The sequence below is a fragment of the Anomaloglossus baeobatrachus genome, chromosome 2 (genome assembly GCF_048569485.1).
Source record: "Anomaloglossus baeobatrachus isolate aAnoBae1 chromosome 2, aAnoBae1.hap1, whole genome shotgun sequence".
In the NCBI taxonomy this organism is placed as follows: domain Eukaryota; kingdom Metazoa; phylum Chordata; class Amphibia; order Anura; family Aromobatidae; genus Anomaloglossus; species Anomaloglossus baeobatrachus.
The window spans coordinates 498,012,624-498,040,120 of record NC_134354.1 but is presented as its reverse complement, the minus strand read 5'-3'; the positions used below and the strand labels follow the sequence as shown (position 1 = coordinate 498,040,120).

At 43.9% G+C, this 27,497-nt stretch overlaps 1 protein-coding gene and 1 long non-coding RNA gene across 3 annotated transcripts; one reads left to right on the top strand and one right to left on the bottom strand.

Annotated features, from left to right (window-relative positions):
• Nucleotides 1-1,068: 1,068 nt before the first annotated feature.
• Nucleotides 1,069-8,678, bottom strand: LOC142291743 (uncharacterized). Of its 2 annotated transcripts, none has more exons than XR_012750535.1 (3): nt 8,583-8,678; nt 1,475-1,625; nt 1,069-1,343 (listed from the first exon to the last, which is right to left on the bottom strand). It is a non-coding gene; the product is annotated as an uncharacterized LOC142291743 (long non-coding RNA). The 2 variants fall into 2 exon arrangements; XR_012750534.1 differs by lacking the exon at nt 8,583-8,678 and adding an exon at nt 1,740-1,868.
• On the top strand, nt 8,459-20,494 carry CHAMP1 (chromosome alignment maintaining phosphoprotein 1). The gene is made up of 3 exons (XM_075336492.1): nt 8,459-8,512; nt 14,530-14,725; nt 17,716-20,494. The coding sequence occupies exon 3, from the start codon at nt 17,768-17,770 to the stop codon at nt 19,757-19,759; it is 1,992 nt and encodes a 663-aa protein (XP_075192607.1). The 5' UTR covers nt 8,459-8,512; nt 14,530-14,725; nt 17,716-17,767; the 3' UTR covers nt 19,760-20,494.
• Nucleotides 20,495-27,497: the final 7,003 nt, after the last annotated feature.

The window sequence follows — 27,497 nt, the reverse complement described above, 5'->3', positions numbered from 1 at the left end:
CCACATATGGATGTCATGCATATGGTTTTTTTTTGGGATCTTTGATTTTTCTAAGGCGACATGCAATACTCATGCCAAATGTGTCAAATTCGTCATCCTCAGTTGCAGATTTTAAAGGGAACCTGTCATCAGAAATTTAGCTTGAAACCTAAAAGCGTCCCCTTCTGCAGCTCCTGGGCTGCATTCTAGCAAGGTTTCTTTACTTTTTGTGGCCCCTTTTAAACCAAATTAAATAGTTTATAAACTTGTACCTTTTGGTATGCAAATTTTGTAAATTATCCATGGGGGCGGGCTGCCTGGTGTCCGTTACTGTCCTCTTGCCGATTTACGCCGCCCCCAACGCTGAATTTCATACCTCAGGACGCCGTCCCTGGGCGTCCGAGGTCCCGCGCATGCGCTGTGGGACTGTGCAATGTGTGCACAGTGTGACCGCTGGTGACGTTTTGCGCAGGCACGAGGTTATGGGCGGCGCTGTGATTGTCCTTAGCAAGTGCCGCCCATAACCTCGTGACCGCACTTTCCCCTCTTCCTCCAGCGTTCTGCGCAAGCGCTCGCTGGCCAGATGACCCGACGTCACCTCTTTCCCATCTTGCCCTGCTGCAGGGTAAGATGGGAAGGAGGTGACGTCGGGTCATCTGGCCAGCGTGCGCTTGCGCAGAACGCTGGAGGCAGTGGGGACAGCGCATCCACGAGATTATGGGCGGGCACTTGCGATGCAATCACAGCGCTGCCCATAACTCGTGCCTGTGACACACGTCACCAGCAGTCCTGGCGTGGGCGGCACCTCGGGCGCAGTGGGCGGCGTCCTGATGTACGAGCAGGTACGAGCGTGGGGGGACGGCGTCAATGTGCAGGAGGGACAGTAACGGACACCAGAGAGCCCGCCCCCATGGATAATTTACAAGATTTTCATACCAAAAGGTACAAGTTTATAAAGTATTTAATTTGGTTTAAAAGGGGCCACAAAAAGTATAGAAACCTTGCTAGAATGCAGCCCACGAGCTGCAGAGGGGGAAACTTTTAGGTTTCAAGCTAAATTTCTGCTGACAGGTTCCCTTTAAAAGTTCCATAGTTTTGGTGGATATAGGGTCATCCACAAGATTTTTTTTATCAATGTTTTTTTTTTGTTTTTTGTTTTTGTGTAAGTTGGAATTTTTTCAGGCAGATTTAGGACATTTGAAACACTGTATTCTGCTATATTTGTATTAGTAGATAAATCATCAACATCAATAGACTGTTGAATGCTGGATTCCCTCTCCCCTTCTTCATCCTGAGTAGCTTGTGTTTAACCAGCTTGATCTTCATCAGGTGTTTCATCCCTTGGTTGTATACTACCAGACGTTCTACCAATTTTAAAGGAGAACAATTATTTTTACTTTATGATACTTTTTGTAAATTTATTAGCAAAATAAAAAAATAATATATTACAATAAAATAATGAACAACCAAAAAAAAAAAAAATTAAAAAACTTACGGACGTAACTGTCGACTTGTACATAGAAAACGGAGATCTTCATAATACATGAAATTTATTTTTTTAGGCGATGATCCACTTTTCATTCCCTCTAACCTTATTTTATTAAAACGGTCTTTAACTGAACGCCATCTCTTCCTGACATTTTGTTCTACATTGGTAAAAAAAACAACATATATATGCTGATTAAAAAATTAAACAAATTTAATACATAAAAAAAAAACAAAATAGAAAAAAATATAATAACAAAATAATAAAAAAATACCAATTTTATTTTGCATTGCCTGATCAACCTCATGCCACTGGGGGAATAATTCCCGACAAATGATTATCCAACAGTCTGATCGTTTGAGCTTCAACATATAGTCAGGAAAAGCAGGATCCCACAGGCATGGCATTGATTCCACCTTTTGGGGCATTAAGAAAAATTAAAACTATTTTAAGTTTTATTAAATAAATTATTTTAAATTTCTAAAAAATGAAATTAATTTTCCAAAAATATTAAATCAACTACACACTAAGAAAAAAAAACATTGTTTGTTAAAGAAAAATAACTTACCAGAGAAATCAATTTCGGAACATTTATTTTAAGCCACTGATACCAAGCCATTGGTGACAATATAATATTCAGACACAGGAAAAAAGGTTCTTCAAGCAGTCAAGGGTAAAAAGAATGATTCAACATGCCTCTTTTTTATTTGACAACGGATGTGATGTCAATGATGACGTTTCTGCAGACAAATGCAATCTCCATTTGCTGCGTTTTTTGCACCCAAAACGCAGGTAAAAAGCATTCAAAACGCTAGTAAAACGTATATTTCTATCAAAGCCAAGCTTTTTGACCATTTCCATTGACTTCAATGTTAGCAAAACGCACCCAAAATAGCAAAAACAACTGACAACGTGCTTCTTTGAAAGCATGTTTTTTGCTACAAAATATGCAAATTAAACGCAGCGTTTTAAAACGCAAAGTGCGGTCTGGAAATCACATTTATCCATTGAATATCATGGAAACGCAAAACGCAGGCCATTTGGCATGAAAAAGGTGCTTCTCAAAACGCTGCAGAAACGCAGGTAAAAACGCAAAGTGGGTCCCTAGCCTAAAACATCTTCTTTGGAGTCTTTTTGGTTATTTATTTGGCATCTTTTCCACCAATTTTTAATATTTTTTTTATTGTATATATAATAAGCGGCCTCCAAACGGAAGATGCAGAATAGTCAGGTCACTTATTTTTACCACTTTGCAATTTCAGAAATCTAAAGTGGTGCCTCAATATAGCGGCATTGGGCAGCACAGCTCTAGAAGACAACTTTTTAGGCTATGTGCACACGCTGCGTTTTTTTGCCGCTGCGTTTTTGGCCGCTAAAAATGCACAAAAGCGCACCCGTGGCAAAAAAAGCGGCAAAAAATGCATGCATTTTTACCGCGATTTGGTGCGTTTTTGGCTGCGTTTTTGATCTCTGCGTTTTTTCTATGCATTGCATGGGGGGAAAACGCAGAAAAACACAGGAAAGAATTGACATGTCCATTTTTTTTTTTAAGCTCAAAAACGCAGCTTAAAAAAAAAGTTGTGTGCGGACAGCAAAAATGAAAACTCATAGACTTTGCTGGGGAAGCAAAGTCATGCAGTTTTGAGGCCAAAAACGCACCCGAAAAACGCGCAAAAACCCCGCGAAAAACGCACTGTGTGAACTTACCCCTACTCTATATTTCAGAGGAACGATAAAAAATGTATATTTTTGTTCCAAGTTCACTGTATGGGATAGTGGATAAAGTCTGGTTCCTTACGGATGATGCAACACCAATTATGTTTCATTTTTTTTCTTCAGACAGCATTTTAAACTTGCTTTACTTGAGATCTTTTATCCACAAATGAGTTGATTTATGGACACTCTTAAGGGTGCTTTACACACTGCGACATCGCTAGCGATAGCTGGCAATGTCGAGAGCAATAGCACCTGCCCCCGTCGTATGTGCGACATTTGGTGATCGCTGCCGTAGCGAACATTATCGCTACGGCAGCATGACACGCACATACCTTGTCAGCGTCGTCGCTGTGACCGCCGAACAATCCCTCCTTCAAGGGGGAGGTGCGTTCGGTGTCATAGCGACGTCACTAAGCGGCCGGCCAATAGAAGCCGAGGGGCGGAGATGAGCGGGACGTAACATCCCGCCCACCTCCTTCCTTCCGCATTGCCGGTGGACGCAGGTAAGGAGATGTTCATCATTCCTCCGGTGTCACACATAGCGATGTGTGCTGTCGCAGGAACGACGAACAACATCGTACCTGTGGTAGCAGCGATATTAAGGAAAGGAGCGACGTGTCATCGATCAACATTTTTGAACGATTTTGCGATCGTTGATTGTCGCTCCTTGGTGTTACACGCTGCGATGTCGCTACCGGATGTGCGTCACTAACGACGTGACACCGATGATATATCGGTAGCGATGTCGCAGCGTATAAAGCACCCTTTAGGGTTCTCTCAAACTGTCGTACAAAAAGGACGAGTGTAATGTGAGAAAAAAAATCACATTGCGCTCATACCAATGTTAAGCTACACGTTACACGCAACGACATCGCTAACGAGATGTCTTTGGGGTCGCGGAATTCGTGACGCACATCCGGCCTCGTTAGCGACGTTGTTGCGTGTGAAACGCAGGAATGACCGTTAACGATCAAAATTACATACCTAATCGTTGATCGTTGACTCGTCGTTCCTTTCCCGAATATCGTTGCTGTTGCAGGACGCAGGTTGTTCGTCGTTCCTGCGGCAGCACACATCGCTGTGTGTGACACCGCAGGAACGAGGAACATCACCGTACCTGCGGCCGCCCGCAATGAGGAAGGAAGGATGTGGGCGGGATGTTCGGCCCGCTCATCTCCGCCCCTCCGCTTCTATTGGGCGGCCGCTTAGTGACGCAGAACGAACCTCCCCCTTAGAAAGGAGGCAGTTCGCCGACCACAGTGATGTCGCTAGGCAGGTATGTATGACAGGTCCTAGCGATGTTGTGCGCCACAGGCAGCGATTTGCCCATGACCCACAACCGACGGGGGCGGGTGCTTTCACCAGTGTGTTTAAAGTGGCCTTTAGTCAGTGAGGCAGAGCAGATCTGTGAGTTTTTCCTCAACTCAAAATCTGACTGATGAAAAAATTGCAGCATGCTGCGACTGCACGTGTCTAACAGATATGACTTGTTAATGCAAGTCAATGGGTGTGAGAAAAAAACAACACATATCTGTAGGGATTCTATTTCATGGATACATTAATAGCAGGATCTTCCTCCCTGAAGAAGCAAAAAACCCCTAGAGAAACGTACGTTGGGGTTCACAGGTCCTTTTTGTGGAGACCCCTGTGACTACTTGGACACTGGCTTGCACTTGGCACTTTAGGTAATTGATATAATTACGGTACTTTTCTTAATCATGTCTTATGCCATGCCCTGGATGGGTGGTGGTTAGTGGTAAATGCACTTTATTACATCGGTACTTATAATATTTTTTTCTGGGTGTTGCCTTGTAATTGGCACTTTCTTGTAACACATACATTAATTTTTCTCAATTAATGATTAGTGTCTGTTCCTGCTCTGGTGGAGGATATTGGTATATGATCGTATCACATCTTGTATTACATTTGTTTTTACTCCTCGTCTCCCTGATCATCCTGATCTTGTGGTCATATTGACCTTTCTACTTGCCCCATCCTTGTCACACTCCCAACTATGCTTGTTTTTTCATACGGTGGTTTTGTTGTGTTGTCTCTTCACAATCTATTTTTGTCAATAAAGTAATGTAATTTTGCACTCTACACTCCTGTTCTCCCGTTTGTGTCATTGAATTTTGGAGTTGTGTGTTGGCGATGGTTTAGCCTGATTTTGGCAATCCGTTTGCCATTATGATTTGCACTAGTTTGAGTATTTCTCCTTTGATAATTACCATTCTGTTGCATAGAACTCTGTAAATAATTGTGATATAATAGTTGCTGTCGAAAAAAAAAGTATAGCAAGCAGATACTAGGCAAGGAAAAAAACAAATCCCACCCTTTGGCCGGTTTCAGACGTCCGTGTTTAATCAGGTACAAGTCACACGCATGGTTATGGTCATACGTGTGAAATCCATGTTTACATACATGTGACAGATACCAGAAAACACAGGTCTGTGAAATAAAAAGATTTTCCATATTTACCTGCTTTCTTCGGCTCTGCTGCCTCCCGCTCCTGACCACCGCTCATTATATTCGATTATTCACTGTACTCAGGACCTGGAAGCCGAAGCAGTGCTGAGGACAGAGCTGGGTATAGCACTGCCGAGGACAGCACCACGGGGACCGGTGAGTATTCTGCAAGCACAGTGACACCCAGGAGGTCATTGGAGTTCCCAATGAACTCTGATCACTGAAATAAAAAGAGTAGCGCATATGAGCAGTACCCGCGGGTCTAGGATTAAACTAAGAGGGATGAGAATTTGCTCACCTGGTGAGGTTGTGCGCCCTCGCACAACCTCGGTGTTGGTTGTAGAGATCCTCCAAATCTATGGGGATTTAATGCCTTGGTAGCGATGCTGTTACGTCGTGATCTTTAGTGGAGATGTCCGGATTAAGGATCGCTGGTTCCTCCTAGAATCCCCGGCACTCTGAGTCTTGGAGTGTTGCAGCAATCCACCGTTCTCCAGCTGGAATTTCACTTTAGAAAGGAGTGCCTATGTCTTACTGCAGCTCTGACCGATTCCCTCAAAGGGAGTGAACATATAGTGAATAATTGGATTATCGGTCTGGCGAGCGCTGACAATGCACAGGTTCCTTTAAAATTTTTTGTTTTATTATTAAAATATTTTCAAAATGCTCCTGTTATTTAATACAACGCGTTTCAGCAATACATCAATGCTTTCCTCAGGTATAACAAGAGTGGTTCTCATGCAATAAATATATAGGGATCCCACAGGTGGTAATGTGGGTGTGCCGTTAATTAGAACTTAGAAAATAAGAAAAATCCTTAAAGGAATCTCTTCCACAACTATAATGATTTTAAAATATATGCATTTACAGTAGAAACATATTAAGTAGAAACATAGAGAACACAATTTTAACCTAATCATATAAGGGGGGAAAAATAACTTTGAAACGAAATACTATATATAAAAAAATTTTAGTCTTATTAAAAATATTTTTATATACACAATAATTTTATCTATACTATATACCCAATACCCTTAAAGGGATTTTTTAACAACTATCTTTTCAACTATTATTTTACTATGTAAATTAAATTAAATTAAAAAAATTTTTTATATTACTAGATTATCTTAAAGGAAACAAAAAGTTCTAATTAACGGCACACCCACATTACCACCTGTGGGATCCCTATATATTTATTGCATGAGAACCACTCTTGTTATACCTGAGGAAAGCATTGATGTATTGCTGAAACGCGTTGTATTAAATAACAGGAGCATTTTGAAAATATTTTAATAATAAAACAACTTAAATTTTAAAGGAACCTGTGCATTGTCAGCGCTCGCCAGACCGATAATCCAATGAACTCTGATGACATCCTGATGACACCCCCACGCTACAGCTTCATGGTTGCATTAGGAACTGTGATGAGTCCCCGATGCTGTCCCCGCGATGCTCCGGCTTCCAGGTTCTCACTACACACTGACACACACTGCTATATACTCACCCAGCGATGTGGTCCCCGGCACTGAAGTCCCCAGCGCTGCTCCGGCTTCCAGCTCCACAGAGCACTGAATATTCAGTGAGTATAATGAGCGGGGGTCAGGAGCGGGAGACAGCAAAGCCGGTGACAGCATTACTGGATACAGGTAAATAGAGAAAATATTTTTATTAAAAAAGACCCGTGTTTTCTCCGGTACGTGTCACACTGATGTCACATGGATCACATCAGTGTGCGATCCGTGTGACACCAGTGCTGCCGGAGAAAAAACGGACATATCTGCGTGTGCGTGCGGGGCCACGAGGGGTCACATGGTCCGTATGAAAACACGGACGTATGAGTAACAGGATATAATAACATGCGTACGTGTGGTATCCGTGTTAAAAACGGATGTCACACGTACCTGAAACACGGACGTCTGAAACCAGCCTTACATAGCACTTGTATGACATATGGAATACCAAACATATTTCACTTGTTCAACTTTTCTGGATGAGACTGGGACCAATTTTTTTAATACGCCAGTGTGGGAGTGCCCTTTGTCCTACTAGTGGACTTAAATATGCCATAAATTTCTTGTTTTAATGTCATTAGACAGCCAGGCCCCTGCTCTATCTGGCACAGGACACTTCTGCACGGCTAATTCCACAGCTCCGTTCACATTCTGTAAAATAATCGCAATGAAGGCGCCAATTTCAATATCTAAATGGTTTTCAATGTGGTCTGAAGATTTAGGACAAGCCGCAGTACACACACGTTTTACCACCTCTAAAGCCAAGTGCACATAACTGTCAAAGTTGTATTAAAAAAAAGTTGAAGGCCGTGTGCACACGGTATTTGGTGAGGTTTTACCTCAGTATTTGTAAGTTAAATCCAGGAGTGGGTGATAAATACAGAAGTGGTGAGGTGTTTCTATTATATTTTCCTCTCATTGTGCCACTCCTGGTTTAGTCTTAAATACTGAGGTAAACCTCACCAAGACTCCGTGCATATTTCCTTCAGCCACCATTTTTTTTTTAATACAACTTTGATAATTATTTTGGGTGTCAGACAACTGCTGGGTTTCCTAAGCTCTTGTGTGCCCGAATGTGTCAGTAATGTAAGCACCACATAGTAATCACCTCACACACATAATCCAAGGGACAGATATCATGGCTGCCTCTATCCAGCGTGTATGCTGATGCGCCACACCGCCTGCGGCCAGTCACAACATAGCAGACTTTCATTTATCCTAGTAAACAGCCTTTCGGCGCCTAAATGCGTGCCCAACGTGCTGACGTCAGCTTACTCGCTTCTGATTGGCTCCGTGTTCCGTCGCCATTGACTGACGTAAGTAGGAAAGGGGCGGCTGCTGGCGGCGTGTGCAGGTGAGCGCGGTTTGTAGAGATGTCAGGTGTTTGGTGCCGGTTGTACACCGGCGGTATGTGGCGGGCTTACCTCACTACAGCCGGGCCTGTGCCCTCCTGTACCGGAGTCTGCGCAGTGACCTGCTGTTTTCATCTACACGATACAGTCATGTTTGTTCAGTGTCGGCCTGGGGGTTACTGGCAGAATGGCGGGCTGTGTGGTGACAGAGTGGGACAGGTGGTGTCTGCTGGCACGGCGCGGGCCACTCAATCGTACATACAGGCACCCGCTGAGGAGGGGGCGGCTCTTGGTCACGCTTGTGTTGTGTGTGGCTAATGGTGCCGCTCTCCCCAGCAGCGTGCCGGACACAGAGGAGGGGGCACATGGTGGGCGCTCATTGCCCAGTCTATTCTCCTCGTCCTCCTGAACATTAGGCTGTACCACTGTTCTAGGCTTAAAGGCAACCTATCACATGGAGGAATCTTATTTATATCCATATATAGGGTTAAAGGGAACCGGCCATCTAGAAGAATCTTATTTACATCTATGTATAGGGTTAAAGGGAACATGTCACCTGGAGGAATCTTATTTACATCTATATATAGGGTTAAAGGGAACATGTCACCTGGAAGAATCTTATTTACATCTATATATAGGGTTAAAGGGAACCTGTCACCTGGAAGAATCTTATTTACATCTATGTATAGGGTTAAAGGGAACCTGTCACCTGGAAGAATCTTATTTACATCTATGTATAGGGTTAAAGGCAACCTGTCACCTGGAAGAATCTTATTTACATCTATGTATAGGGTTAAAGGCAACCTGTCACCTGGAAGAATCTTTATTATTATTATTATTATAGCGCCATCAATTCCATGGCGCTTTACATCCATATATAGGATTAATCTGTAGTAAATTGGCCCCAGCTCATCAAATGAATTTTGTCAGAGTTCTATAGTAATCTTTATTTCTGTAGCCCCAACATATTCCGCAGCGCTTTACAATTCAGAGGTTCATATACAAGCAATTAACAGTTAATGATAATAATTAGAGCAAAAATCAAGACAACCCTGCTTGTAAGAGCTTACAATTTACAGAGAGGTGAAGGGGGGGGGGGGTTTCTGGCATAAATTGCTATGAAAGGTTGCAAACGTTTTCAGCAACTTCTGGTGTTTTCATGCCAGTCTCTCCCAGCTCTGCTACGATTTGTGGAGCTAGGCTCTGGTGTAATGCTGCAGGACTTCTTATTCACAACCAGCTGTGGCGTTCCTTACACCCACTCTTACTCCAGTCAATGACTTTACAGCATATCACTTGTCAAGTACTCCTTAGGCTACATTCACATGACCGTTCCGTTTTTGCGAGCCGCAAAAAAAGGTCTGTTTTTTCACAAATGCATCCGTGTGACATCTGTTCTGTATACGGTCCGTTTGCCCTCCGTTTTTGTTTTTTTTTTTGCGGACTGCAAAAAACGGAAGCAGCAAGAAAGATAAATAGATAAGTAGATATAGAGATGGATAGATATAGAGACAGAGATAGTGAATGAATAGAGGGATAGATAGATGAGAAAGACATATATAATGCCTCACCCCCCTGCATATTCTAAGCTGGCACACTTTAGTAACTTTCATGTGGCACTAAAGGGTGGTTAGCCTTGTATTTAGCCAAAAAATAAATAATTAAAAAAAAAATTGATATGTGGTCCCCCCTATCTTTTGTAGCCAGCTAGCGTAAAGCACACGGCTGCAGCCTGCAAACCACAGCTGGCAGCTTCACCTTGGCTGGTAATCCAAAACAGAGGGCACCCCACACTGTTATTTTAAATTAAAAAAATAATTTAAAACAAAAAACACGGGGTCCCCCCCAAATTGGATCAACAGCCAAGGTAAAACAGACAGCTGTGGTCTGGTATTCTCATACTAGGGAGGTACACTGTTAATGGACACTCCCCAGCCTAAAAATAGCAGGTACAGCCTCCCCAGAAGTAGCGCATCCATTAGATGAGCCAATCCTGGCGTTTTGCCCCAAATCATCCTGTTGCCCTGGTGCGGTGGCAAAAGGGGTAATATATGGGGTTGATGCCAGATGTGTAATGTCACTTGGCATCAAGCCCTGGGGTTAGTGATGTCACGCATCTATCAGATACCTGACATCACAAACCCAGTCAGTAATAAAAAAAAATTAGACAACAAAAAAAGTTTTATTTGAAAAAACACTCCCTAAAACATTCCCTCTTTCACCAATTTATTGAAAAGAACAATCAAATCCGGGTCCGGCGTAATCCAATAAGGGGGTCCCACGACGATCCATACCATAGTCACTGTCCCAGTCAATGAAGAACAGAATGTTCCCCATTGGCTGGGAGAGTAGTGCAGTGACCTGAGATAACATCAATAGGTCAGCCCAGGTCACTGCAGGGTATGACTAGTGCTGCTGTCAGGAGGTTAGATGAGATCATTAACGGCTGTGACGATCTCCTGCACTCCTGACGTCAGCGCGGTCAGTGCCTTCCATTGTCCTCCGCGTTCACAGTGAGGAATTGCGGGAGCCCGTGACGGCACCGCTAGTGACAGTCTCGGGCCGCACGCAAGACTTGATGTGAGAAAGTGGCGGGCATAGAAGGCAGTGACAGCGCTGACGTCAGGAGTGCAGGAGATCGTCACAGCAGGTAATGATCTCATCTAACCTCCTGACAGCAGCGCTCGTCATCCCTGCGGCTGCCCGCACTGCAGTGTGAGAAGCTGCTGATACTGCAGTGCGGGCAGCCGCGTGGCTGGCAGGGAGGGGGACATGGGCTGGCAGGGGGACACAGACTGCGCGGGAACCCGATGGAGGTCACACAGAAGTGCTTCCATGCGGCTTCCAGGGATTTTGCAGACCCATTAACTTGTATTGAGTCCCGGTCCATTATTACGGAACAGAATAGGACATGTTCCATAATAACAGAACGGACATATGGCATCCGATGTGTTTTTTTTGTAGGATCGGATGCATACGCAACTTCTGCCGTGTGCCATCTGATCCTATACAAAAGACATTGAAAAAATGGTCTTGCCCGTGGGTCCGCAAAAAAACAGAAACTGACCAGGACAAACGGAACAGTCATGTAAATGAGCCCTTATTGAGTAAGAGCTGTGTGCCTCTTAATGAATTGGAGGCTTTAACTCGCGCAACATGCAAACCCCTCCCGATCCATTCATCAAAACCAGAGGGAGAAATGCTAGTCTTGATGAATTAAAGAGAACCTGTCATCAGAAATTTTACTAAACCTAAAAGATTCCCCCTCTGCAGCTCCTGGGCTGCATTCTAGCAATGTTCCTGTTGTTCTTGTGCCCCCTTTCTGACCAAAATAAAGACTTTGTAAAGCGGTACCTTTTTGAATTTAGATCTTGATAATGGTACACGGGGGCGGGCTCTCTGGTGCCCGTTAGTCGGCCTCCCTGTTGCTTTAGGCCGTCCATCGTGCAATTTCAGAGGTGACGTGAGGTAAGCTGGCCAGCGCTTGCGCAGAACGGTGGAGGCGGCGGTGAAAGCGCGATCACGAGATTATGGGCGGATACTTGCTGATGAAAGTCACAGCGCCGCCCATAATCTCGCGCATGCGCAACACGTCACCAGCGGTCACACTGCACATTGCACAGTCCCGCGAGAGTCTCACGGGGCATGCGCGAGATTATGGGCGGCCGGTTTTATTCTTGCAACTGCCTGCTTCCAGTCATTGGGGTGGTGCAGGGAGCGGTCAGTCACCAATTTCCATAGTGAGCAAGCTGTAATTCTCCAGCATGTTGTTTGACAGCCTACTTTCCACTGGGAATGCAGAGCGAGCAACTGATGTGATAATAAAACTTGCTTTTTTTTAATCTTCATAGCTGTTACAGTAAGATGGCTACTTGGGATTTAAAGGGAACCTGGAAAAATTCTGTTAATCTGCAGGTTAATAGCATTCTGAACCTGCCTGGCATCCACACTGAGATCCTTGCTGCAGTATCTGATTTAAAAAAAAAAAAACAATGCCCCACACGCTTACTGATTCTAATGATGAGTGTGGGGGGACCGGTTATGGCTGCTGCTCTTCAGCGGTGACTGGACCCATGGTGGCACAGTCCCATAGCTGAAACCCAATTGCTGTTGGGGGGATTAAAATGAATGTCCTCCTTGCTGCGGGAATTAATATGCAGGTGTCAGGCAGGTTCCAAACGCAATTAACCCCATATCTGCAAGTTAATAGCATTTTTCCACATGATCAGTTCCCTTTAGTCCCCCTTCACACGTCTGTGTGTCCGGTACGTGTGAGGTTCATTTTCACACGTACCGGAGACACGGACACACGTAGACCCATTAAATCAATGGGTCTGCGCACACGTGCATGTTTTCACATGCACCGTGTGAAGCATACGTGTATCCGTGTGCTCCACACGTAGATGTCCTGTTTTTCTCCGCCAGTATTGGTGTCACACGGAGGGCACACTGATGTGATCTGTGTAACGGAGAAAACCACTTGTGAAATAAAATGATTTTCTATACTCTCCTTTTTCCAGCGCTGCGGCCTTCGGTCCTGCTGTCACTTGCATTATGCTCATTGCATATGCACTGCACCGAGGACCGGAAGCCACAGCAGCAACATGGACAGGTAAGTATAGAAAGTCATGCTGTCCGTGTGCTATGCAGATGTCACACGTATAGCACAATGGCAGCAAACGCTCAACGGACACGCACACACATATGCACCCTACCACAAACCGTGCAAAACGTTTGTGCTTTTTATGGATCTGTGAAAGAGACCTTAAAGGGAACCTGTCAGCAGAAATTTCGCAATAAACCTAAAAGATTCCCCCTCTGCAGCTCCTGGGCTGCATTCTAGAAAGGTTTCTGTTTCTATTGTGCCCCCTTTGAGACCTAAATAATACTTTATAAAGTCTTACCTTTTTGTATGCAAATTTTTTTTATGGTCACGGGGGCAGGCTGTCTTGCATCAGTTATTCGCCTCCTGCCGCTTTACGCCGTCCCCCGTTGCTCATTTCCATACCATGAGGACGCCGCCCCGTGCTCCTGAGGTCTCGCGCATGCCCAGTGGCACTATCGCGGGACAGCACTGTGTAAAGCGTGACCGCTGGTGAGGTGATTGCGCAGGCGCGAGATTATGGGTGGCGCTGTGATTGTGCCCATAATCTCGTGCCCGCGCTTTTCCCTCTGCCTCCACCGTTATGCGCAAGCGCTGGCCATATGAACCCACTTCACCTATTACCGCAGGCGCGAGATTATGGGCGGGTACTTGGATGACGCTGCTGATGACAATCACAGCGCCACCCATAATCTCACGCCTGCGGTAATAGGTGACGTGCTTTACAGTGCTTTACAAGCTTGTACTCGTTGCTCTGAAGATGGTGGGACACTGGACACCACCAATGCTGAACTTTTAAGACTGCATTACAGAATTCTTATGAAACATTTTTTTTTCTCCGGCCTTATTTAGACGTCCATGATTTTTTTGCACACGAGTTAATTCATTAATTTTTGATTTGTCGGTTTTTACCATCAGTGTTTCTTCAGTGATATTCCTCATATGAAAAGATAAATTACAAAGCTTCTTCTATCCATGACCGTGTGTTCTGTCAGTCATTTTTCACAGACCAATAGACGTATATGGGTAATTTTGATCTGTGACTTTGATCCCAAGCGGACATGTCTGCTGTTTTTCACAGACAACTCGGCCCACAGGAATCATGGACTATAGACTAGAATGGGTATATCCTGCCAGTGAAAAACACAGATTGAACACGTATGATTCTTGGATGTCTGAATGAGGCCTTAGAGGCAGAATTTACATGGTAACATTAATGTGGACAGGGATACAAATCCCAATAATGTGCGCATGTATAAAATACCATTTATAGAACAAAGGTACAGTAGCCATCACTGAAAATATGCGCTACACATGTGCAAAACAGCACATATTATAAAAGACCACACATGACAATTGACACATCTACCGTAGTTTGATTATAACAACTTTTATTTTGTTTTATTTTTTATAAAGGGTGGTTCTGCCTTGTCATCTTGGGAATGTACCTCTCTTCTGCCGTCCTGTTTACTGAGGTCAGTTCTTTCCTGAGGATTTACAGTTTGGACCAGCGGTGCAACCAGAAGTGTGCGCTCTCCAATGCTGCTGCAGGAGCGCAGGGACTCTAAAGCTGACTGGATCGTGCACTTCTGCTAGATTACAGTGGTGACAGGTAACCCAGATAATGAGCATTAAACAATTTTACATCCTTCTATTGTGAATGGAGAAGGTTTTAATTACCGTATTTTTCATTTTATAAGATGCACCGAATTACAAGATGCACCCCAAATTTGGAGAAAAAAAGGTAGAAAAAAAATAAATATGGGGTCCGTATTATAATCTGGTGGTGTTTTATCAGGGAGAGGGGGCAGCAGCGGAGCGGGGGTGATAAGAGACAGGGGCAGTACTGGAGTACTGTAATGCTGCTACTGGTACAGAGGGGGGGGGCCCAGATACTCACTGCGGGCGCTGCTCTGTGCGGGGCCTTGTGACGCGGCTCTGCTGTGCGGGGCCTTGTGACGCGGCTCTGCTGTGCGGGGCCTTGTGACGCGGCTCTGCTGTGCGGTGCCTTGTGACGCGGCTCTGCTGTGCGGGGCCTTGTGACGCGGCTCTGCTGTGCGGGGCCTGCTGGCGCGGCTCTGCTGTGGGGGGCCTGCTGGCGCGGCTCTGCTGTGCGGGGCCTGCTGGCGCGGCTCTGCTATGCAGGGCCTGCTGGTGCGGCTCTGCTGTGCGGGGCCTGGGGACGCGGCTGACCCTGCTCTGCACGGGTGGCGGTAAGTTACCAGCCATTTTGAAGACGTCGGTAGTGAGACTTCAAATAATGGCGGCTGGAGTTTGCGCGTGCGCAAATGAAAGCTACATCTGTGCATGCGCAGACTCTAGACGCCATTATTTGAAGCCCTGACTGCCTACATTTTCAGAATGACCGCCCACATGCTGAGCAGAACCGATTAGAGCAGCCCCACATGAACAGCGCCACGACACCAGCCCCGCACAGAGCAAAGCCGCGCCGCACAGACCAGCGTGAGCACACCGCATAGGATTACCCCTGCTCCCTTTGACCCCTCTTCACCACCCCCCTGGTAAACTACTTGCGGATTTTAAGACGCACCCCTTATTTTCCTGCCAAATTTTTGGTAGGAAAAGGGCATCTTATAATCAGAAAAATACGGTAAGTTTATAGGGAATCTGTCACCAGGTTTTTGCTATCCCATCTGAGAGCAGTAAAATGTAGAGACAGCCTCCCTGATCCCAGCAATGTGTCACTTACTGAGTTACTTCCTGTCATTTTCATAACATCAAACATCATGTTTTCTCTGCTGCCGATCTAGCAGTTATACAGAGCTCATGGATATGCTGGACTACCTGACAGCAGGATAAGTAGTCCTCTAATGATGATTTACTGCTGATTCAATGGTGATTTTATCAAAACTATACTAAGTAGCCCAGTAAGGGACAAATCGCTGGAATCAGTATCTGTGCCCTTACGTTATGCTGCTTTCAGATTTCGTGGCAAAAACCTGGTGACAGATTCCCTTTAAAGATGTTGTCCACTACTGAGACAAACTTTTTAAATATAACGGGGCTCCATGTCAAGTAAAAACATCACATCCACCTGCTGGACTGTTACTGTTCTAGCTTTGTCCTTGCTGTGTTTTCTGGTCTTGTGATATTAGGCTGCAGCATTCACAAGTCCGCATTGGCTGCTGCCCTCACACTATCTGGCACAACAGAGTTTCGTTTGAGGGAAGTCTATTATCGATAGGGTATAACTATCAATCTCGGTAGAAAGCCTTTACATGCGCTATTATCACGTGACCTTTTTATATACACGTGTATACTATTGCTACTGTGTTTGTTCAGCCCGATAAAAGGTTTTCCCATCTTCTAAAGGGATGTTATATCACTAGGATGTGCCATTATTTTGTGATATGTGGGAATCCAACATTCGCATTCCTTCTGATCCTGGGAATGAAGGGGCCAGAGCTCTGAGTCACAGTTTTTCCTTGCTTTGATAGCCTGGCCAATGTTTGTGCAAAAGGAGCTGCAGGATGCCTCTGCTCAAGTGAAAAGGGTCTCATGCAGCTCTCTGCACACACAGGAGAGCTGCTGTACAGGAAAGGGGGCATGATGCTATCATTTCATTCCAAGTATCAACCTTCTGGGACCCCGCCACCTAGTCATATGCCATCACTTATTACGATGTGAAAACCTTTAAGGCTGCTTTCACACTACGTTTTTTTAGCATGCATCATGATCATTTTTTTGCTGCAAAAGCGGATCCTGTTTTTGCAAAGAAAAACGCATGCAAACGCATGTGTTATTTTGCAGGATCCTGTCACTTGAAGTTTATGGGCGGGCATTGGAGTCATGTGATCAGGAGTGAGGGGAACTGAACGTGATGGACTGGGAGCCGACATCTGACAGCTGCGGTAAGCTGTAACCAAGGTAAATATCGGGTAACTAAGTGAAGTGTTTTGCTTGAATACCCGATATTTACCTTGGTTATGAGCCCGCAGCTGCTAGAAGCCGGCTCCCTGCACACGTAACACAGGTAAACATCGGGTAACTAAAAAGTGCTTTGCTTGGTTACCCGATATTTACCTTGTTTACGAGCATCCGCCGCTCTCAGGCGGGGGAGAGAGACAGAGAGGGACGGGGAGGGAGGGAGGGAGTGAGGGACTGATCACGCGAGGCTGGTTTCTGGGCATGCTCAGTAGAGCAAGCAGGATCCTGTCTATCAGCATGCCAGCGTTCACATGCGTTTGCGTGATGTTTAGTCAGGATACAGTGATTTGCATTATTTGGACGCAGCTCAAAAAACGCTGCAAGTAGCGTTTTTGAAAAAAGTTAAAAAACTGCAAGTCGCTGGATCCTCACTATAACGCACGCAAACGCATGTGAATGCATGTTGACGTGAGTCCATTGCAAATGCATTGAAATGAAAACACATTTGCACTGGATCCGTTTTTGCGTTAAAAAAACGTTCATGACGCATGTTAAAAAAACGTATTGTGAAAGCAGCCTAAGTTGTAAACTTGTGTTTTTAAGTTTAAAGATATGTTGTATTGAAAAATAGGCCTATTCAATTTTTATATCTACCTTTTTTTGCAAAGATATACATGTGTTTTTTTTCCATTGATGAATTTTTCTGTCTTTTAGATTTTGTTCATTCACCACTTGTGGATCATATATTGGTGGTGACATCTGAACAATGGAAGTCCTGCAAAAACTCAATGAGTTGGATTGCAACCGGTGCAACTTTCACGGGACAGACTATAAGACTGTACAGATCCACATGGGAACTATACATCCTGAATTTTGTGAAGAAATTGATACTGGTGGTTTGGGAAAACTTGTGTTTTACCAGAAAAGTGCGAGATTGTTCCACTGTCACAGATGTTTTTTCACAAGCAAAATGTTTTCCAGTGTATATTATCATATCTTGAGCCAGCACACAGAACCTGACAAACAGTTCAATAAATCAAAATCAATCAAAGAGCCTAAATCAGAACAAGGTTTGTTTCAGTGCTCAGACAAAAAAGATTCTGAACATATGGTCAGTGAAGATGAAAAATCTGTAGAAGAAAAGTTAAAGTTGAAAGAAGTAAAAGCTGAAGAAAATGACACACTTACCTCCTGGCCAGAAAATGTATCATGCCAGGTTACCCAAGACAATTCTGATATTGAATTTAAAAGCAGCAGTAGTAGCAGCAGCAGCAGCATGGATAAGTCAAGGACCATCTTCCAAGAAACAAAAGACACTAGCTGCGACCCTGAATCTAGCAGCAGTAGTAGCGATAACATAAGCACAAAGAAATCTGCACAAGCAAATGCTGGTGTTGAATTTTCTAGTAATGATATTGCTACTTTGCCTTCTAAAGATATACCAGAGTTTTCTGATGAAGATGACGAGCCCGCTCTGCCCGGTGGTATTCCCCAGTTTTCTGATGATGAAACTGTAACTCAGTCAAAAGATGCCCCAGAGTCTTCAGATTATTTGTTACATGACCAGTCTAGAGGGATTGAGGATATTTCTGAAGATGAGATGCCACTGGAAGAAAAACCTATAGATAATATATCTGAAGATGAAAGTGCTCCAGTTCAGTCAAAGCTGGAAGAGTCATCTGAGGAAGAGGATATGTCTGCTCCAGCTAAAGAAATGATGGAGTTTTCTGATGATGACGAGGAAGACAATTTAGCATTGTCAAAGGACGACATGGAGTTTTCAGAAGAAGAGGTCAGTGATAAACCTAAAAACGTGGAGACAACTGCCCCTAAAAATGTTATGGATTTTTCCGAAGAGGAGGAAATCACAAATGCATCAAGAAATGTAATGGAGTTTTCGGAAGAGGAAGAAAACCCAGGTTTATCTAAGGAAATTATGGACTTCTCAGAAGATGATGATGATGATGATGATGATGATGATGATGATGATACAGCGCCAGCAATGCCAAAGAGTATTATGGAGTTTTCAGAAGAAGAGGATGTTTCTCCTCAATCAAAAGATATGCCCAAATATCTGGAGGGTAATTCAACACCCTCAAAAGACTCCGAGAATAATGAAGATGCTGATATGTCTGTATTCAAGGGTTCATCACCAATTTCTGAAGATGGAGCAACAGATGAGTTTACGCCTATACAGCCAAAGGACTTGGAAAATAAATCTAAGGGTCTCACTGGTACAGCACGCCTGTCTGGAACTGTACATTTCTCAGACTATTCAGGTACTCCATCATGGTCCAAAGATGGACTTGACACTTCAGACTCTGGTGACATCTCTCTCAGTGCTCCAGATAGCTTGGATTTATTTGATGATAAAGATGGTCTTCTAAAAGATGAGGAAATATCAAAACATGTTAAACGTATTAAAGGCAAATATCAGTGCTTACTTTGTGAGTATAGACCATTAAACAGGGGGCCTATTTTAAACCATTTGATCACCAAACATAACATGCCTAGTCCTTTTATATGTAAAATATGTGGGGAGACATTTGCAGTGGAGACCCATCTCAAACACCATTCCTCTGCCCACACAAAAGGTTTATATAAATGTCAAAAATGTAATTTTCAAACCGATCATCCAAGGGGTTTCAAGAAACACCAGACACATTGTGAAAGCCGCCGCCACCGCCACCACCACCACAAGGATGAAGGAAATAAGCCTGTGCTGGATTTTCCAGAAGGAGAACCTGAGGAACACTGACTACTGAACCTGTGCTCATGGACTTCAACATTTCATTGTGCACCAGAAAATGTAGGTACCCTGACGTGTGGTAATTTTTCTATCTCTCTTGGCTTAGACAACAAGTCTTTTAGGTGGCACAATGGTACAAGTTAACGTATTTAAAATATTTCCATTAGTCTTTCCATTCTTCATGCAGATCATAACATTTATGAGCATTGAAGTCCATCCTGATGAAGCAGCATAATTACCTAAAGAACGGAGTTACAACTCTTTTGGCTACCTCCTCTAAATTTAGCCATGTAGTATGTTGACGTTGTGTCCTTTACTAAATAGATTTGTGTAATCTCTTTTTAGCTATCATGTTAGAAAGGCGTTATTTTTTTTCTAGTAGTGAAAGTTCAATGGTTTTATGCAATCATAATCATTGTAAACCCACAATGGACCTTAATTCTAAAAACTAAAACTGGTGGAATAGATGTATAATAATTAAAATTATGTATTTGCCCACAAAAATCAAGTTGCTATTGGAAAGCTATTATTTTTCTCAGCATTCATCATTAGTTAGGCCCCCTTTACTGTGAACATTTCATGTGTAGTTTCTGTTCATGCAGTGCTGTTTTCACTGATACTACTATTTTTAAGATTGCATAATATCTTGTTTGTTTTTTCTCTTTAACATAATGGCTTGAAATATTTAGTACATATAGTGTTGCTGAAATATGATTGTATTATAAAATTGTATTATTTAACTTATCCATTGTTTATCATTCACTCCTGATACACATTTAAGTTGTGTTCACTTTGCTTTTTAGCACACTGTAGTCTGCTGCAAAACAAAAAAAACATACAGAATTTACCTCAAGCAATAATTAAAAAAAAAAAAAATAACCTTATTTTTGCAATGAAAAGCCTGTATGATTTGTGCAGGTATATGTTTTTTTTTATTTTTATTTTTTATTTTTTCCTCCTAAGAAGTGAGTGATTGTGGTTTGTACATTATGTACCTGAATATTTTTCCTGAAGTGCTTCTAAAAAACATTTACTATAAGAAAGTTTTCATTTGGATCTTCGCTTGTTTGGGTAATGGTGCATGGGTTCAGCAAGCAACTTAAAGGGAATCTGTTAGCAGGTTTTTGCTATGTAAGGCCACTTTCACACATCAGTATTTTGCATCAGTGTTTGAGCAGTGTGTCATCAGTGTTTGGATGCCAAAACCAGGAATGTCTCCAAAACACAGAACAGGTGTCAGTCTTTCAATTATAGTTCTTCTCTGTAAGTTCCACTCCTGGTTTTGGCGTCCAAACACCGATAATACACTGATGAAACACTGATGCAGAATACTGACGCGTGAAAGAGGCCTAAGTGGAAGCCTGCATGCTGCAAGGGCTAGCACAGAGAATTCATCAATGCCTGTCTTGTCAAGGACCGATCTGTTGTTCATTTCATATGTTTATTAAAGTAGCAGGACATCTCAGTGCTGGGACTACAATGTCATGTGCACGGCAGTCCCGCTTTCCCCCTGTTGTGATGGACACCTCACTGACAATGTACAATCTTTGAGAGCCTGGTTTGGGCCGGGACAACTCTCTCTTTGCTCTGCTGTGTTGCTTAATCTAAAAATACTGATTTGTGTCAGAATGGCTGCAGCTGATAATCTAAGTGATACATCGTTGTATTCAGGATCTCTTTGTCTACATCATGCAGCTCTCAGATAAGGTAGGAAAAATCAGCTGAAAGATTCCCTTTAAATGAGTACAAATGCAACAAATACAATGTTTGGATTTTGGTCTCCACAACAGCTATACTCATTTAATTTTAGCTATCCATTCAAACAGCTACACACTATCACATTCAGACATCCTGCGAGTTCTCACCTGGCTGACAGTCTTAGGCTATGTTCACACATTGCATTTTTGCAGCTTTTTTTTGCTGTGTTTTCGCAAATGTTTTATGTAAATTAAAGCCTGTTTTTTACAGTACCAGCAAAAGCAATGAGATTTCAGGAATCTCGTACACACAGATATGCACACACCTGCTTTTTTTCCTGACTGAAATGGAAAACTGCTGTGTTTTTGAAAGAAGCAGCATGTCAACTCATTGAAAGCAATAAGTGTAAGAACTCAACTGCATTTTTTGTTACTGATTTATCTAAACATATGCTGTAGACAAATGACGCACCAAAAACTCAGCTGAAAAACTGAGCAGAACCTACTTTTTGGAAGCAGCATGTTTTGCTACAGAAAACAAGCCAACTCGTGAACATACCCGTATAGTAGTTCAGCGGTTCCCCCAATAGCCTGGCTTGCAAACCAGTCAATGGTCTTCTCTTAAATGTTAATCATTCTAAAATGAATAAATAATAATTAGATAGGTACCCCAACATTGGTTTGGACACAAAAATACCGTATTTTTCGGACCATAAAACGCACTTTTTTTCCCCCAAATGTTGGGGGAAAGTGGGGGGTGCGTCTAATGGTCTGAATGTAGGGCATGGCTGCGGGGAATGAGGGTGCTGTGGTGGAGCGGGTCATCGGGGGCACGAGCAGGCAGCAGCAGCGCCTGCCGTAACCACGTGGGCCCGCTCATAACATATGCACGCCCAATGCTCCCGCCCATCTCTCAGCGCTGATAGGTGGGCAGGATGATGGGCGGGGACCCGCGCATAATTAACGGCCGGCCGTGATCACCCCTGGCAACTACAGCCTGGAGTGATCATGTGCGGCTGTATTCACTGCCCCCCGCACATCATCATCAGCGCGGGGTGCAGTTAATCAATGTACTCACCGTTCCCCTGCAGCAACGCGATGTCCTCCAGTCTGCCGGCCGCGCAGTGTGGACTGGAGACTAGCGGTGCTCACAGCGATGACGTCATCGCTGTGCGCACGTGTGTCTTCACAGCCGCACCGTCAGACTGGAGGACATCGTGTTGCTGCAGGGATCGTGGCCGGCTCAACACAGCGCTGCCGGCACAGACAGGAGGAGGAGCAACGCTGCGTGGAGCGAGGAAAGGTGAGTACAGTATAAAAGTTTATTTTTTGTGTGTGCCGCAGGATGAGGGTATATGAGCAGGATGATGGGAGTATATGAGCAAGATGATGGCATATAGCAGGATGATGGGGGTATATGAGCAGGATGGGGCCATATACCAGGATGATGGGAGTATATGAACAGGATGATGGCATATAGCAGGATGATGGGGGTATATGAGCAGGATGATGGGGCCATATAGCAGGATGATGGGAGTATATGAACAGGATGATGGCATATAGCAGGATGATGGGGGTATATGAGCAGGATGGGGCCATATACCAGGATGATGGGAGTATATGAACAGGATGATGGGGCCATATGAACAGGATGATGGGGGTATATGAGCAGGATGATGGCGTATATGAGCAGGATGATTGCGTATTTAGTAGGATGGGAGCACATACCAGGATGCAGTATATAGCAAGATGGGGCTATACCAGGATGAGGGACATAAATATATACACAAGGCAGGAGGATCATTACCAGGATGGGGCACCTTAGTAGAGAATTTGGGGATATTACCCCATAATAGTGTCAGCAGCAGATCCTCGCCCCATAACAGTGTGTCATGACCACATTTTTTGCTTAAAATTTTATTTTCCTATTTTCCTTCTCTAAAACCAGGGTGCGTCTTATGGTCCGGTGCGTCTTATAGTCCGAAAAATACGGTAATAGTCTCAAAAAGCAAAATCATCTAGTGCTGTTTAAAAATAAAAATGTTCATGGCTATTTTAGGCTGATTTCACTTATGAGTGGTATCAGCCTTGGGTGTAAATAGCATTGGTCCATCAAACGTGATCTGGCACCTGGACCTGTGCAAAATCACTGTTTAATTAGCAGTAAATCATCATTAGAGGACTACTTGGCCTGCTCCCAGGTGGTAGTCCAGCATATTCATGAGCTTTGTATAACTGCTGGATCTGCAGCAGGGAAAACATTGATTTTATCAAAATGACAGCAAACAGCTCAGTAAGTGACACATCACTGGAATAAGGGACTCTACCTACATTATGCTGCTCTCACATAAGGTATTAAAAAACTGGTGACAGATTCCCTTTAACGCCTTTCGTGCATATGGACATAAATGTAAATCTGCTCTGGTTTTACTGGATTTCGAGGTATCTGCTTCCTCCACGTGTGGCTGATGGTAGCCATATTAAATAGCTTGCATCTGAGTTCTGGCCGAAGCTAAAAACCATTTAAATGCCGCTCCGAGTCTCATTTCAGTGACATAATAGCTGGTGCAAGCACATCCCGGCTCCCATTGGCACCTTTTGATTGCAGGGCATTGATGGGTCACTATGAGAGCAGGTTGCCTGCTGAAGTTACTCGTCGCCGCGTCATACTGATCCTCCTCTTAAACGCCGCTATATGATGAACTTCACAGGAGACTGAGGCGGGCTTTGCACGCTGCGACATCGGTAACAATGTGTTACCGATGCTGCAGCGATAGTCCCGCCCCCGTCGCACGTGCGATATCTAGTGAAAGCTGCTGTAGCGATTATTATCGCTACGGCAGCTTCACACGCACATACCTGCCGTGCGACGTCCCTCTGTCCGGCGACCCGCCTCCTTCCTAAGGGGGCGGGTCGTGTGGCGTCACAGCTCGTTCATCGTATCAAAAAGGTTTTACACGTTGCGATATCGACTGCGACGCCGGATGTGCGTTACTTTCGATTTGACCTCATCGACATCGCACGTGCGATGTCGCAACGTGCAAAGCCGCCCTGAGAGTTACACTATAGACTGCAATAAAGCTGGATTTCCTGAAAGTGTCATCCCACAAAAAAAATCCTCATGTGCAGCTATGTCAACGGAAAAATAAAAAGTCATTCCTCTCAGAATATGGCTATAACAAAAAGCAAACATTTTTTACCTATAAAATTGTTCTATTTATAAAAATATATAAATATAAATCTATTTATTTCACAATCTGGTGATGCAAATTAAATTGGGGAGGTAAAAAAGGTATTTTTTTAGCGTGTAAAAGTAGCAAAACCTACACGATCTATATAAATCTGTCATCTGTGTAATCATAATGACCTGAAGAATCAAGCCGTGAATTGTATAAACAAAGTAAAAGCAATTTGTGAACTGATATTGTTGATTTGTTAATTCTGCCTCCAAAAATTGCAATAATATTCGGTTCACATTTATCCTGTGCTATTACCTGAGCACATACATAGGGGTTTCCTTATACAGCGCCTTGGAAAAGTATTCATACCGCTCCACATTTCATCATGTGACACCCCGAAACCTAAATTTATTTTATTGCCATTTTATGTCACAAAACAAAGTAGCAAGTATTTGTGAAGTGTAAAGGAAATGGTACATGGTTTTCTAAATATTTTAAAGATATCAACTATAAAAATAATGATGTGTATTTGAATTCAGCCCCCTATAGACTGATACCCCTAAATAGAATCCTGATTGACCAGTTGCCTCTAGAAGTTACCTGATTAGTAAGTTGAGTCTACCTGTGTTTAATATTTATTCTCATTATAAGAACAGCTGTTCTGTGAAAGGCTCACAGGTTTCGTTTAGGAACATTAGAGATTAAACTGCATCATGAAAACCAAGAAACACACCAGACATGTCAGGGCTAAGGTTGTGAGGTTGTGGAGAAGAGTAAAGCAGGGTTAGGTTATAAAAATATATCTCAAGCTCTGAACATCTCACGGAGCACTATTCAATCCATCATCCAAAAATGAAAGGAGTATGGCACAACTGCGAACCTACCAAGAAATGGCTGTCCACCTAAAATGACATTCCAAGCAAGGAGGACACAAATTAGACAAGCATTCAAGAGGCCCATTGTCAATCTGAAGAAGCTGCAGAGTGCCACAGCTTAGATGGGAGAGTCTGTCCACATTACAACCCTAAGGGGCACTTTGCACACTGCGACATCGCAGGTGCAATGTCGGTGGGGTCAAATTGAAAATGACGCACTTCCGGCATCGCATGCGACATCGCAGTGTGTAAAGCCTGGATGATACGATTAACGAGCGCAAAAGCGTCGTAATCGTATCATCGGTACAGCGTCGGCGTAATCCATAATTACGCTGACGCAATGGTCCGATGTTGTTCCTCGCTCCTGCGGCAGCACACATCGCTGTGTGTGAAGTCGCAGGAGCGAGGAACATCTACCGGCCTCACTGCGGCTTCCGTAGGATATGCGGAAGGAAGGAGGTGGGCAGGATGTTTACATCCTGCTCATCTCCGCCCCTCCGCTCTGATTGGCCGCCTGCCGTGTGACGTCGCAGTGATGCCGCACGACCCGCCCCCTTAACAAGGAGGCGGGTCGCCGGCCACAGGGACGTCGCACGGCAGGTGAGTGTGTGTGTGAAGCTGGCGTAGCGATAACTTTCGCTACGCCAGCTATCACCACATATCGCTGCTGCGACGGGGGCGGGCACTATCGCACTCGGCATCGCAGCATCGGCCTGCGATGTCGTAGTGTGCAAAGCCCGCCTAAGGGACCACTCACACTATCGTACAGCATCTGATGTGAGCATCGGATGCGATATGGTAATGCCACTCGGCTCAAGCTCTGCTTCAAGCATAAGCCAAGTATCGTGTAACTATGATCTGATTCTCACATGTGAGAGTCAGATCCCAGGTGCGGAGAAGATGCAGAGATTAATCTATCCACCTTCTACACTGCCTGTCTGCATATATTGCACTTCACTTAGATTCATACGAGTGTAGTTCTGTGTCACATGCACCCATAGACACATATGGGTGTGCGTGATCTGAGACATGCTGCTAAGCGCAGCATGCTGCAATTCTTTTTCTCATGCTGGATTGGGATGAAAAAATCTTGCAGATGAACACTTCCTTATTGTTTAACATTGGTGCAAATGCAATACGATTTTTTTTATCTGATTGCACTTGTCCATTTTAAACAAGTGGAAGTAAAGGGGGCTTTACACGCTACGACATCGCTAATGCGAACTCGTTGGGGTCACGGAATTGGTGACGCACATCCGGCCGCATTAGCGATGCCGTTGCGTGTGACACCTATGAGCGATTTTGCATTGTTGCAAAAAACGTGCAAAATCGCTCATCGGTGACTTGGGGGTCCATTCTCAAAAATCGTTACTGCAGCAGATTTGCCCGTGTCGCACAACAGATGGGGGCGGGTACCCACGCTAGCGATATCGGTACCGATATCGCAGCGTGTAAAGTAGCCTTAAGGCCTTACTCAAATACTTAACAAATCTGGTCTTTATGGATGATTGGCAAGAAGAAAGTAATTTTTGAAAGCATGCCATAAGAAATTGATTTTGCAGTTTGATAAAAGCCAGTGTCACGGTGACAGACAGTTCTGTGGTGTCCGGCTATAGAAGGTCACAGCATTTGGCTGCACAAACTGCTCTCTGACTTTCTATCATTCCTGCTTGGTTTTCATCTTTTTTTCCGTTGGGACCCTGGGGTGTTGTTCAGCCTTTCAGCTGCTGTTCAGTACTTTCCTTGTACACTGGGTGCAGAAATATTAGGCAAATGAGTATGTTGATCACTGGATACTTTTTATACATGTTGTCCTACTCAAAGCTGTATAGGCTTGAGAGCCAACTACAAATTAAGTAAATCAGGTGATGTGCATCTCTGTAATGAGGAGGGGTATGGTGTAATAACATCAATACCCTATATAAGGTGTGCTTAATTATTAGGTAACTTCTTTCCCTTTGGCAAAATGTGTCAGAAGAGAGATTTGATGGGCTGT

What these genes read in the sequence shown, in the direction of transcription:
- CHAMP1 (XM_075336492.1), top strand. Translation starts at nt 17,768, where the DNA reads ATGGAAGTCCTGCAAAAACTCAATGAGTTGGATTGCAACCGGTGCAAC.